This window comes from Canis aureus, chromosome 3 (genome assembly GCF_053574225.1).
Source record: "Canis aureus isolate CA01 chromosome 3, VMU_Caureus_v.1.0, whole genome shotgun sequence".
Lineage (NCBI taxonomy): Eukaryota > Metazoa > Chordata > Mammalia > Carnivora > Canidae > Canis > Canis aureus.
In genome coordinates, this window is record NC_135613.1 from 25,400,088 (window position 1) to 25,413,305 (window position 13,218).

Consider the following 13,218-nt stretch of genomic DNA (forward strand, 5'->3'; position numbering starts at 1 on the left):
GGAGAGAACCTACAAGCAGATACCCCACTGAACGTGGAGCCCGACTGGCTCTATCCCACCATCCATGAGATCATGACCTGAGCCAAAACCAAGAGTTGGACTCTCAACCAACTGAGCCACCCAGGTGCCCTATCCTTTTAAAATTTTTTGCTGTTGTAATAATGGTGTGGCTAATATCTTTGAGCAGAAAGCTCTTGTGTTTTTTGCAAAATTTCTTTAGTCTAAATTCCCAGGAATGGATTAAAGGATATAATCATTTTATGATTATTGCCCACATTCAAGATATTTCTTTCTTTTTTTTTTTAATTTTATTTATTTATTCATGAAAGACACAGAGAGACAGAGAGGTAGAGACATAGGTAGAGGGAGAATCAGGCTCCATGCCGGGAGCCTGATGTGGGACTCGATCCTGGGACTCCAGGATCATGCCCTGAGCCAAAGGCAGGTGCTTAACCGCTGAGCCACCCAGAAGTCCCCACATTCAAGATATTTCTATTTTCTGAATCTGTCCTATCTTTGGAACCTTCCTAGCGTCATATATTTTTAAAAAGATTTTATTTATTTATTCACGATAGACACAGAGAGATAGGCAGAGACATAAGCAGAGGGAGAAACAGGCTCCCTGCAGTACTCTGATGCAGGACTCTGTCTCAGGACCCCAGGATCACAACTTGAGCCAGAGGCAGATGCCCAACCACTGAGCCATGCAGGTGCCCCCTAGCATCATATTTTCACTTTTTACTTTTAGTTTTTACTTGTTTGTAGGTGTGAGTTGTCCTTCTTTTTTCTTTGAATTGGGTGGGCCCTTGCTGGGTCCTCATGGCTCTGCTCTGCCTGGCAGGTGGAGGAGCATATCAGCCGCATCCGCGAGGAGCTGGACCGTGAACGCGAGGAGCGCAACTACTTCCAATTAGAGCGGGACAAGATCCACACCTTCTGGGAGATCACACGGAGGCAGCTGGAGGAGAAGAAGGCTGAGCTGCGCAACAAAGACCGGGAGATGGAGGAGGCTGAGGAGAGGCATCAGGTTGAGATCAAGGTAAGTGGGGCTGACCTGCCTATCCCAGCAGGTCTTCGCGTATGGAACAGAGGGGTGGACAAGGGACAGGGGGCATTTTCTCTCCTTTCTTTGGGGGTTGCGCCCTTTGTACCCTTTACACTGGGAAATGAAGGTATTTTTCATAAAAGGATATGTGCGTACAGGTGAGCATGCATATGCAAGAGTGTGTGTGAGAGTGTGCAGGTGAGCAGGTGGTGCTCCCGCTGCCCACAGGTCTACAAGCAGAAGGTGAAACACCTGCTGTACGAGCATCAGAACAACCTGACAGAGATGAAGGCCGAGGGCACCGTGGTCATGAAGCTGGCCCAGAAGGAGCACCACACACAGGAGGGTATACTACGCAAAGATATGCGGGCGCTAAAGGTGGAGCTCAAGGAGCAGGAGTTGGCCAACGAGGTGGTGGTGAAGAACCTGCGGCTGGTAGGTGTGAGGGTCGCCAGGGCCTGATTGGCTCCTGGGGACCGTGAACTCCTGATTATTCAACATAACTGGGAATTCATATTTTTTATAGAAGTTCCTCACATTTTAGCAATTAATTGAAATATTAAAAGAAAATAAGCACACAGCCAGACAAATCCCATTTGGGAGCCAAGTACAAAGTCATGTCTCAACTTGAGTAACAAACTGACTTCACAGGGTCCCTCTCCACATGCTGCTGATACCTGACACCTGGCTGCTTTCCCAGGGAGTCTATCAGGTGCACCTAGAAATATACAGAACTATTAAAGTGTCCAGTGTGCTAGCCCCTAGGCAGCCACAGCAGTTTGTCATGCAAGTCAGGTTCATGAGTACCTGGCCGAGTTTTTGGTCCTTTCTGAGAGGGGGCTGGCGAGGTTCCAGATGGTGGTTGAAATTCGTTTGGTGAGTGCTTGTAAGGTCCCAGGCCCTGATGGTCCAGTAAGGAGATGGAAGACAGAATAGACTGTTGAATGCATAGAGCATATCCACAGGCATGAGTGCTGTGGGAAGAGGGTGCTGGAGATTGGGGGGGTGTTGCATTTTTTCACAAGAAGTTCTGGGGATGCCTCAATGAGAAGGTGACATTTGGAAAAAAGCTGGAAGGAGGTGGGGGCTGAGCTGGGCTTGAGGAGACCAAGTCTGGAGAAGGGATAGGGAATGAGCCAGTGTGAAGGTCCAGAGGAACAAGGGGCAAGGAGGTGCGGGAGATAGGTCAGAGCTTGTTGGCATCAAAAACCACAGTTAGGGTTGGGCCTTTGACCCAAGCTGAGTTGGGGTACCTTTGGTGGACTTGGGGTGAGGGAAGATGTGTCTGACTTTGGTTTTCTTTCTTTCTTTCTTTCTTTTCTTTTTTTTTTTTTTTAAGATTTTATTTATTTATTCATGAGAGACACAGAGAGAAAGAGAGGGGAGAAGCAGGCTCCATGCAGAAGCCCGATGTGGGACTCGATCCCAGGACCCCAGGATCATGCCCTGAGCCAAAGGCAGATGCTCAACCGCTGAGCCACACAGGCATCCCTGACTTTGGTTTTCTAAGGCTCTTTCCTGGCCATGGGTTGAGAAGACTTTGTCACACATTTGCCTCATGCCTAGAGGCAAACCAGCCTCAACTCAATCTGGAAAAAAATCAGTAATGGTGCAGACTTTGCAGCGAAGCCTGAGGGTGAAGTCTTGGTCTGCAAGAATTGTCTGGTCTTTGCTGACAGAAGTACAACCTGGGCTGGTTTCCAGTGAATTTAGTAATGTGGGGCTGTCTGCTTACCTGAGGCCTGCATATGGAATAGTTACATGGTCAGTTCCCCTTTGTACAAAAATACTACTCTAAAATATAATCTAAATTTTTTATTGAAAAATTTAATATATAACTGTCATAATAATAAATTTATTTATTTATTTATTTATTTATTTATTTATTTATTTATTTATTTATTTATTTATGATTTTATTTTATTTCAGGCTCCCTGCAAGGAGCCTGATGTGGGACTCATTCCCAGATCCCAGGATCACGCCCTGGGCCAAAGGCAGATGCTTAACCACTGAGCCACCCAGGCGTCCCTATAACTGTCATAATAATTTTTAATACTGCTCTAAGACACAGCTGAGGCAGAGTTGGCAGGCATCTGGAGAGTGCCTACAGCTCTGTGTAGACATGGCCAGTGGTCTCCAGCCTGGGTGGAGGCAGAGTGAGCCAAGGGCCAAGCATGATTAGTGTTTGGAATGTCTTATAATTCTCTGTCAAGCTCAGAGGTGACTTTAGCTGAGGGAATTGAATTATGAAATGTGGGAATTACCAAGACCACATTATTCTGAGCATGATACGTGAGCTTGGAGATGAGGGGAACCCAGAACCTACCAGTAACAGCACAGGGTTTACTGAGTTGAATTTTTCATACCACTGAGGAGCTGGGCCAGCCCCAGGGAGAGGCTTCTGTATGTATGTGTCACCTGGTAACAGCCTGCTTCTCTGCCTTTGCAGAAGCACACTGAGGAGATCACCAAGATGCGGAATGACTTTGAGAGGCAAGTGCGAGGTTGGTTTCTCACATGCACGCTGAATAAGACAGTGCCAGAGCCCCTCCCATCAGAAGGTCATTTACCTTCAGGGCTACTAACCCAAGCACAGAAACCAGGTTAAATTGGGCCAGACATGCTAAGAGAAGATGTGATAGCTTCCAAGGCTGATGGATTGTTCAGAATCCCGGAACAACTTATTTCCATGCAAGCTGGAGAGACTGTGATGACCACCTACTTCCCCACTCCTGGCATAAATCAGCAGTTAGGAGCAACCGGCAGTATTCTTAGAATAGTCTTTTCCATGGCTCCTGACCTGAGGGGGCTCCTATTTGAGAAGTCTGTCTGGTTTACTGATGAGACTCTGTAGTCTGACTGGCTGACCACACTGCCATGGGATCAGGTGACCCTAACCCAGGGATTGATTAGCAATGTCTGCTACACACAAAGGAAGGCAGACTATGTTGTGCATGCTGTATGTCATTTGTGAGCTTGTTTGCACAGCCTTTGTCCTGGTGGGTGTTCTTGGGCTGTGTTTATAGGTTCCATCTCTTCTGGAGCCTCTGGGTAATCTGCTCCTCTCTGTGCTTCTGCCTTTCAGAAATTGAGGCCAAGTATGATAAAAAGATGAAGATGCTTAGGGACGAGCTTGACCTGCAGAGAAAGACTGAGATCCATGAGGTGGAGGAGAGGAAGAATGGCCAGATCAACATGCTGATGCAGCGGCATGAAGAGGCCTTTGCAGACATCAAGAACTACTACAACGACATCACCCTCAACAATCTGGCCCTCATCAACTCCCTCAAGGTGCCACTCAAGGGCTGACCAGATCAGGAGTCCAGACACTAACCCTTGGCCCCATTGGGCCCAACACCCCTACTTACAAAAATATCTGTTGTCCTTGACTGAAATTCATAGGTACTGTAACCTCTCCACATTTATAGCTGAAAACAGCCAGGATGTTACCCTGAGTATAGTGTAGATGGGGCTATGGGGCAGGATGCATCTGACAGGTAGAAAAGGTCATGCAGAATTGCAGTGGGAGCTACAGCATGGCTGCACGAGTGGTGTCATCATCCTGTAAGTGCTGGCAGTGGCAGAGTTCCCTAAGTGGGGGATGCCCCATGGGTCCTGAGCAAAGTGTTATCTCAATTTGTGTAGAAGGGGCATTCCTAGAAAATTCAGAATAAGTTAAGACCGTGCAAAATTACTCTGTTTATACATAAAATAGGTCTAGGACCTCAGGGCTGTTCTTTGAGGGCAGGAGGGCTCATGGCCCTCACCCCCAAAGACCGCAGCTCCCTCTGCTTTGCCTAACCCTTCCACACCTGCGCTTGTGCCAACAGGAACAAATGGAGGACATGCGCAAGAAGGAAGATCACCTCGAGAAGGAGATGATGGAGGTGTCTATGCAGAACAAGCGCCTGGCAGACCCTCTCCAGAAGGCTCGGGATGACATGAACGAAATGCAGAAGAAGCTCAGGAACTATGAGTGGGACAAGCAGATTCTGATTGTGAGTTTCCTCCTGAATTTACCTCTCTCACACTTTCTCCGGGGCTCAGGAGAAGAACATCAGTAAGCTGTCTCCTGAGACCTAGAGCAGGGTTTGGCCTTTAGGGACAAATACATCTCTCCTTTGTTTGACTGGTGTCCTCCATAGATGGGAGGGGAAGTTGGTGCGTGCTCTGTGAGACATTCCTACCAGCCTGCCAGTGTTAGGCTTAGCTTCTTGTGTCTTTGAGCCAGCTCATGCTTGCTTGCTTGCTTTCTATTTTCTTTTCTTTTCTTTTTTTTTTTTTTTTTTAAGATTGTATTTATTTATTCATGAGAGACACACACACACACACAGAGGCAGAGACACAGGCAGAGGGAGAAGCAGGCTCCATGTAGGGAGCCCAATGTGGGACTCGATCCCAGACCCCAGGATCACACCCTGGGCCAAACATGGCGCTAAACTGCTGAGCCACCCAGGCTGCCTTCTTTTTCTTTTTCTTTTCTTTTTCTTTTTCTTTTTCTTTTTCTTTTTCTTTTTCTTTTTCTTTTTCTTTTTCTTTTTCTTTTTCTTTTTCTTTTTCTTTTTCTTTTTCTTCTTTTTCTTTTCTTTTCTCTTTTCTTTCTTTTCTTTCTTTTCTTTCCTTTTTCCTTTTTCCTTTTCTTTTCTTTCTATTGAAGCAGTCTACAGCCAGTGTGGGCCTTGAACTCCTAACCCTAAGATCAAGAGTCACCAGGTGATCCTGAGCCAGCTCTTTCCGATGATTATTTTTGGGCTTGCCGCCCCCTAGGAGCCTGTGGTATGTGGATGCCTGATCCGAATACTTTTTGTGTCCTACCCCTCATTTTCTCTCCAGTGTACAAAAGCCCGTTTGAAGGTCGCTGAGAAAGAGCTGAAGGCCCTACAGTGGGAACATGAGGTGCTGGAGCAGCGGTTCCTCAAGGTAAGCAGGTGCTGGGCGGTCCTGCAGCGGGCTGGCTGGATGCCTGACCAGTGAGGAACTCTTCCTGCACCTGGTTCCCAGGGGTTTTAGTACTGTTGCTGGGTTTTCAAGGTTTGAAGCTAGGAGTCCTGTTGCCCACTCCTTATTCTGCAAGGCTCCATGAGGTGATGAGGCACAAACCTGTGGCACGTTCTGTAGAAGGCCCCGCAGATGCCCTGGTGGGAGCTAGTCATTCCCAGTTCTCCTGCAGGCTCATCTCTGAGGCACATGAAGGGTACCTGTCCCCTTGCATCTGGGATCTTTTTCATCTATAGACGTGTCTCTAAGTACTAAAGTGTTAGGCGTGCTTGGTAAGGAAGGAAGTCATGGAATCCTGACATCTGTAAGTGAACATGAGAGGGCCTTCCTGCTGCTCAGCACTGTTCTCCTCACAAGTGGTAGCAGCTCCTTTTGTTTCTCACAGACTTCCTGTGTATCCTTGTATAGCTGTGGCTTCATGCGCTTTTTCTTTTCTTTTCTTTTTTAATCTCCACTTAGTTGTGCTCTCTCTCCAGATTGTGCACATAGAACAGCCAGGTTAGGCTCTTTGCCTGAGGGCCCCACTGTTCATGCAGCCAGTTCCCCTGGACAGATATCTGTTTCAGTCCATTGCTGTTGCAAACATGGCAGCCACAATCATCCTTTTAAGTTTTTTGTTTTTTAACAAAAGATTCTATTTATTTATTTGAGAGAGAGAGAAAAAAAAAAAACAAAAAAAACAAAACGAGTGGGGTGGGGGAAGGGCAGAGGGAGAAGCAGACTCTCTACTGAGCAGCGAACCCAATGTGGGGCTTGATCCCAGGACCTTGGGATTCTGACCTGAGCCCAAGGCAGAGGCTTCCCCGACTGAGTCACCAAGGTGCCTTTGGAGTTTATCTTTGTGTAACTGTGAGCATCTCTTTTAAGAAAGTCAATCTCTAGCAGTAGGATTGCTGGGCCAGAAGGTTTGTTGTTCAGAATTTGGATAAAGTTTGCTCAGAGGAGCTGTTCTTTTTATTTTTTTTTATGTTCATCTTATTTTAATTAAGTAATTGGATAATTTTTAAAATTAAAAAAAATTTTTTTTTAAAGATTTTATTTATTTGTTCATGAGAGACACAGAGAGAGAGGCAGAGACACAGGCAGAGAGAGGGGAGAAGCAGGCTCCCTGTGGGGAGCCTGATGTTTTATTCAATCCCAGGACCCTGGGATCATTACCTGAGCCAAAGAGAGACACTCAACAACTGAGCCACCCAGGTGCCCCTGTCAACAGCTTTTATTTTTTATTTAATTTTTTATTATTTTTTAAAAAGATTTTATTTATTTTATTCATGAGAGACACAGCAAGAGAGAGAGAGAGAGAGAGAGAGAGAGGCAGAGACACAGGCAGAGGGAGAAGTAGGCTCCATGCTAGGAGCCCAATGTGGGACTCGATTCTGGGTCTCCAGGATCACAACCTGGGCTGAAGGTGGAGCTAAACTGCTGAGCCACCCGGGCTGCCCTGTCAACAACTTTTAAAGACCAAAGTGACAGGGACTAGATTGAAGCAAATCTAGGGAAAACTGTACAGTAAGGAGAAGCATAAGATGCTGTGGGTTTGAGCAGAATCCTCTTCTCTTTCTAGCTGTAAGATATGTTTTTATACCTTTAGAGAACATTCTGGAAGGGGTTACAGCCTATGTTCATACGTGGCCTCTGGGAGGTTGGTTAAGGGGTGTTTTACTTTTTATACTTCCACAAAGTCTTGCTCTTTTATGTGCACAGTGAAAAGTAAAAGAACTAAAAGCTCTTTTTAAAAGAACACCTTTATTTATCGGCAGGCAGTTGGCTCCAGAGATGTTCTGTAGATCTGCTATTTGTGGGGCATGTTGACGTGTGGAGTTCTGGGCTCTGAGGCTGGCACAAGGAGTGCATCCCCTCAACATTGCTTGATGGAGTTGATGCTTTGATCTCACGTAGGGGTGATCAGGGACAGGGTCTTTCCTGAGCCTACTGCCCAAACCCAACCCCTCTGTGGGGCCTGACTACCTCTCACCAGGGTACCTGGCTGCTTCCTGAAACAGCTTAGTGGAAGTGGATCTGATTAGTGTTTTCTCCTGCCTTCCACAGTGTGGATGGCTGCACGTCTTTAATCTGTCATAGAGCGTGGGTGTGCAGGCAGTGTAGACAACACAGAGACCCACCCATGGGTGGGTACTGGTGAATGGAATTCATTCTGCAGAATTGGTATGTTCTGGCCCAGGCGGGGGTGGAGCTGGGGGGCAGAGGTAGGAAGAGGCTTCTCCCCAGTGCCACGCCCCCAGGGGAGGTGGCCTCTTTATCACCACCTGACCCTTGCAGGTGCAGCAGGAGCGGGATGAGCTATATCGGAAATTCACTGCAGCCATCCTGGAGGTACAGCAGAAGGTGGGCTTCAAAAACCTGGTTCTGGAGCGTAAGCTACAGGCGCTGAGTGCTGCTGTGGAGAAGAAAGAGGTGCAGTTCAATGAGGTGCTGGCGGCTTCCAACCTGGACCCCACAGCGCTGACCCTCGTGTCCCGCAAACTGGAGGTAGGTCCTGGGTGGGCTCCTGGGGAGGGGCTGGGCTGTAGCCTCACGTTCTTGCCCCACCCAGCGGGTATCCTGGGCTCAGGTTGGGGGTCACTGTGTCATATGTGTGTGTCAGCCTCTGTCATTCCAGTGGAGACCCTCAGTTAATGTTGGGGAGGGACCATCATGGTTTCCTGTGGCCCAAGCATAAATGGGTGTTGCAGATGTGTGCGCACAGGCCTGCGTGTGCTATTAGGCTCCCCATGCTCTCTTTACTGGTTTTGCTCATGTCTTTCTGAGGTCTTTCTTCTTAACCTCTTTGTACCATCTGGCCCTGAGCCACTGCCCATCCAGTCCTCAAGACGGGTTTAGCTTAGCCTGTCAGGCCCTGGGTCTCAAGCTGCTCTGAAAATGTTGGTCCTCTGGTCCTCAGGCATCTGGTGACAAACCAGGTCCTGGGGACAGCTGAGCCTGTGAGCTGTCAGCCAAGGCCACTGCCACAGTCCACCTGGCATACTAAGATGTCCTGGTTGATGTGGGCTGTGGGCAGGGCTATGGGCATGCCTTTGTGTCGGGGGCTGGGGCAGGCTTCCCAGAGGGAGTTAACATCTGAGCCAAGGCTAGAGCATCTGTCCAGTCATGAGTTCACAGGTATTTGTGCAGATGTTCCTCTCTGCTGGGGCTGTGTTGGGCAGAGGGGAGAGCACTGAACAAGACAGATGAGGCCTGGGTGCCCAGGGGTTACCTGAGTCAACTGAGGAATCAGGACAGTGATCACCACCACCTATGGCCCAGCAGAGAAAAAACCTGACAGCACCTGGCAGGTCATCTCCTGCCCAGAACTGGGCCTGGTGTCTCTGTTCCTGGGCCTAGTGAGGGCATGTCACAGAAAGAATGGGTGATGCTGGACAAGCAGTCTTTGTTGCTGCCAGGGAAGGTGGTTGTGCTGGGATCCTGGCCCCCTGGATGACCTGCAGCCATCAGACCTGGGGCAGCCCCAGGTACAGTTCCCTTGAGGGCCAGGAAGTTAGGATGCAGGTCTGCACGTTTCCATAGAGACGCCCAGTGAGGGGAGGCCAGCTTGTCCCAGAGGTCCCTCCTTCCAGAGTGGAGGGTGCTTGTGTCTCTGCTCCTCCTGTGTGGAGAAACAGATCTTCTGAGTCAGGGGCCTAAGGAGGTTTCACTGTGCAGGTGTGTTTTAACCCGAGAAATTCACAGGCAGCATTTTTTTTTTTAAAGATTTTATTTATTTATTAATGAGAGACACAGAGAGCAAGAGGCAGAGACACAGGCAGAGAGAGAAACAGGCTTCATGCAGGGAGCCCGATGTGGGACTCGATCCTGGGACCCCTGGGCTGAAGGCAGGTGCTCAACTGTTGAGCCATCCAGGCGTCCCTACAGGCAGCATATTTAAGGTGATTTGTCAACATACAGTTTAGCTGAACAGTTTAGCCCATCATCTGTTCACATGGCACTTGGGCCCAGAGGATTAACTGTGTTAGGTCACTTAATCTTTTCTTAAAGCACTCTAGGGGCACCTAGGGGGCTCAGTTGATTAAGCGTCTGGCTGACTCTTGGTTTCACTCAGGTTATGATCTCATGGGTTGTGAGATCGAGCCCCAAGACAGGCTCCCTCCACACGCAGTGTGGAGTCGGCTTGAGAGTCTGTCTCTCCTTCCCCACTCTCATACACATTCTCTCTCTCTTTCTCTCTCAATAAATAAATCATACACACACACACACACACACACACATAAAGTACTGTGGACTAGCCTACTGCCCACGTGGTCTTGACCTGAGGCTTGAGCTGCTACCTGATGTGTTGTACACTTGGGAGCCCCTTGCTCTGGTGTTGGGGGGAATGCAAGGCTGAAGGGAGGGAAGCAGAGCCAGAGGGATGGGAGTGGTTCTGAAGCATGTCTCCTGTGCCTGAATTTGAGGCTAGTGAGGAACCATGGAGGGTTCTGGGTGGGGCGGAGTAGATCAGAGACAGCCCCCTGGGAAGGCAGGAGGTGAGCTGGCACTGATGTGGGATGAAGGACTTGCTACTGATGGAGTCCAAGGTGACATATGCTTGTTTCTGGGTGAGACCAGGCATTGCTTCTGGGCAGCAGTGAGTCCTGGCTCAGTGGGCAGCAGGGCCTGTGGGGCCCGAGCCACTGGGACAGACTCTTGGGGCCTGAGGTGGTGCAGCCGCATAGGAGGGGCCTGGTCTGGGCTGGCAGCACCAGGGACCAGGGTGCTTGTCCCTACTTGTGTGTGAGACCCTATGAACGCTGTCAGGCAGGAAAAGTTGCCCTTTCCCCATTGGAAAGGGGAGGAGAGCTTTCCTGCCTTGGTTGTTGGGAAGGGCAGCTGGTCTTGGAGCTGGGTGAGCTAACCGTATGTTGCCAAAGGGGATAAAAGCAGTCCTATGCACAGTGGTCACTGCAGCTGTCCCCGTGGGCCAGGGCCTTTCCTGGTCAGTTTTCCTCCCAGGAGGCAGGTGGGGGTTCAAGGGGCCTCGGTTGCCCTGGCTTCTCAAACCTCTTGTCCTTACTTCTCATCATCTAGACAGCTTCCTTACAGAGAGGCAGGTCCTATTTTCTGTTTCCCCTTTGAAGACCTTTCTGTGTTGGCTGGCTGCTTCCTGTGTGGACGTACACATTGATGGAGCCAGGCTGCCATTCCCTGGATGTCTGGGGTTCCCTTGTGGAGCTCCAGGCCCCCCACCCCCATCTGCCTCTGCCCAAAGACAAGCTCAAAGATACATCCACCTTTCTCTCCTCAGGACGTTCTAGAATCGAAGAACACTACTATCAAGGACTTGCAGTATGAGCTGGCCCGGGTCTGCAAGGTACGAGGAACGCCCCCCCCCCCCCCCCCCCCCCCCGTATTATTTACACCTTCCAGGTATACACAGCCTGAGGTTGGCTGTGCCTTCTCATTGTGTCCCTTACAGGGCATGCCCAGCGGGTATCTGGTAAATGAGGGCAATTTGTCCAGCAGACTCTGTCTCTCTCTCCCTTTCTGACCTTTGCTCTTGCTGACCTGGCCTCTGGGGTGATTGGATGGGCTTCCTTTGTTTCTTCCACACAGGGAACAGTTACGACTCTCACCTTTTTTTTCACTCCTTTGTAAGTCTGATGAAAGCTGCCCCCCCTGTCCCACACCAAAAATACACATCAGCATGGAAGCCTCCGGTAGTTGGGGAGGGGCAGTGAGTGCCTTGATCCCATCGCCCAAGAACCCAAGAGGGCCTGGGCCATGAACCCAAGAGGCCTCCCAGTGGTCTCACCTCCATGCCAGAGCCCACAGCTCTGTCTGGGCTTTGCCTGTGGGGAATGTGGACACAGTGCTGCCTACAGATCCCTTTACCTTGAGCAGCACCCCCATGAGTGTGACTCAGATAAGCCTATAAATCTGCAGGGTGGACGTACCTTCCTGGTTGTACTCTGCATCCTGGGTTGTGGAACCCCAGGAGGGAGGCAGTGCCTATCATTGGCGCTGGGCTTCATGGTGACCAGCCCTCCCTGGGCCTCTCCTCAGCCTGCCCATCTGGACCCTTCCCTTAGATATTCTGGTATCCCCTGATATTGACACACAGAATTAGGGCCCTCTACTGCTGTGTGCAGTTCTGGGGAAACGTCCATCACTCGTACCTGGTTGTCAGGAGGTCCGTCCCCTAGAGAGGGGTGAGAGCCAGGACACAGCCCTCTAGTTGTCTCTGGGGCTTGGCCATAGTTCACCCTTTAAATCTCAGCTCCAAGCTCCAGCACCCTTTTTTTTTTGTTGATGGTGTGGATAATAAGCCCTTAGAGCTTTTGATCTGAGTCAGGGCAGGCTCCAGGCATTTCATGTACATCAGCTCTTCAAACACTTAGAACCATCTGATGCAATTCACCCTTTAAAAAGTATCCGTCTTCCAGAGTGGGAAACAGGAACCTTGCCTCATGTTGGCCCCACCAGCACTGCTGCCCAGACCTTAGCCTTCCTGGGAGTGGGGAGGGAGAGCCATCTGCACTCTCCACCTGGGGCAGGAGATAGCATCAAACAAAGCAGGGAGGCTCAGTGAGCACATATATGTGGAAGGTCATGCCTAGGAAGTCAAGGTGACCAGTTTGAATGAGAAATGCCGGACAAGGAACCAGGAGCATCCTCAGACCACAATTCTGCTCTGAGTCTGTATCTTCTGCCTCAGTTTCCCCATTTGTGAAATAACAACATCGGCAGCATCTACCATTGTGAATTACCTGAGTTCATGTATGTAAAAGTGCTTATGACCAGGTGCGGCCTCACATGAGGCACTGGTAAAGGTTAGCTTTATGGTTTCCCAGCACCACCCTCCCATGTCCTCCAGAGCTGAGTGGGCCTGGGCTGGAGTCAGCCTTGGCCTGGCCCTGCGCCCTGCCCTGATGTCGCTCTGATCCTATAGGCCCACAATGACCTGCTGCGCACCTATGAGGCGAAGCTCCTGGCCTTTGGGATCCCTCTGGACAACGTGGGCTTCAAGCCTCTGGAGACGGCTGTGATTGGGCAGACCCTGGGCCAGGGCCCTGCGGGACTTGTGGGCACACCAACGTAGAGCTCGACTGGGACTGCTCCCTGGATGACTTCCCTTTCACCAAGGACAGGAGCTGTTTGTTTTTTAGATTTGTATCATCTGCAAATGAAGGTTTTCTATGTTTGCTTTGTGTCCCATTGCCTGGCTCTGTGGAGGAGAGGCA

At 49.8% G+C, this 13,218-nt stretch overlaps 1 protein-coding gene across 24 annotated transcripts in view; it reads left to right on the plus strand.

Annotated features, from left to right (window-relative positions):
* DRC4 (dynein regulatory complex subunit 4) overlaps nt 1–13,179 on the plus strand; it is a 59,997-nt gene extending 46,818 nt beyond the window's left edge. For 20 of the 24 annotated variants that reach the window (XM_077891225.1, XM_077891229.1, XM_077891214.1 and 17 more), the window contains 9 exons: nt 842–1,039; nt 1,274–1,480; nt 3,495–3,549; nt 4,131–4,336; nt 4,876–5,043; nt 5,879–5,965; nt 8,324–8,533; nt 11,283–11,348; nt 12,927–13,179. In XM_077891225.1, the coding sequence (XP_077747351.1) occupies nt 842–1,039; nt 1,274–1,480; nt 3,495–3,549; nt 4,131–4,336; nt 4,876–5,043; nt 5,879–5,965; nt 8,324–8,533; nt 11,283–11,348; nt 12,927–13,076 (1,347 nt within the window). In that variant the 3' untranslated portion in view covers nt 13,077–13,179. Of the gene's footprint in view, nt 1–841; nt 1,040–1,273; nt 1,481–2,415; nt 2,810–3,494; nt 3,550–4,130; nt 4,337–4,875; nt 5,044–5,878; nt 5,966–8,323; nt 8,534–11,282; nt 11,349–12,926 lie in introns of those variants that run through there. The other 4 variants (XM_077891232.1, XM_077891234.1, XM_077891233.1 and 1 more) reach the window with 4 other exon arrangements.
* Nucleotides 13,180–13,218: the final 39 nt, after the last annotated feature.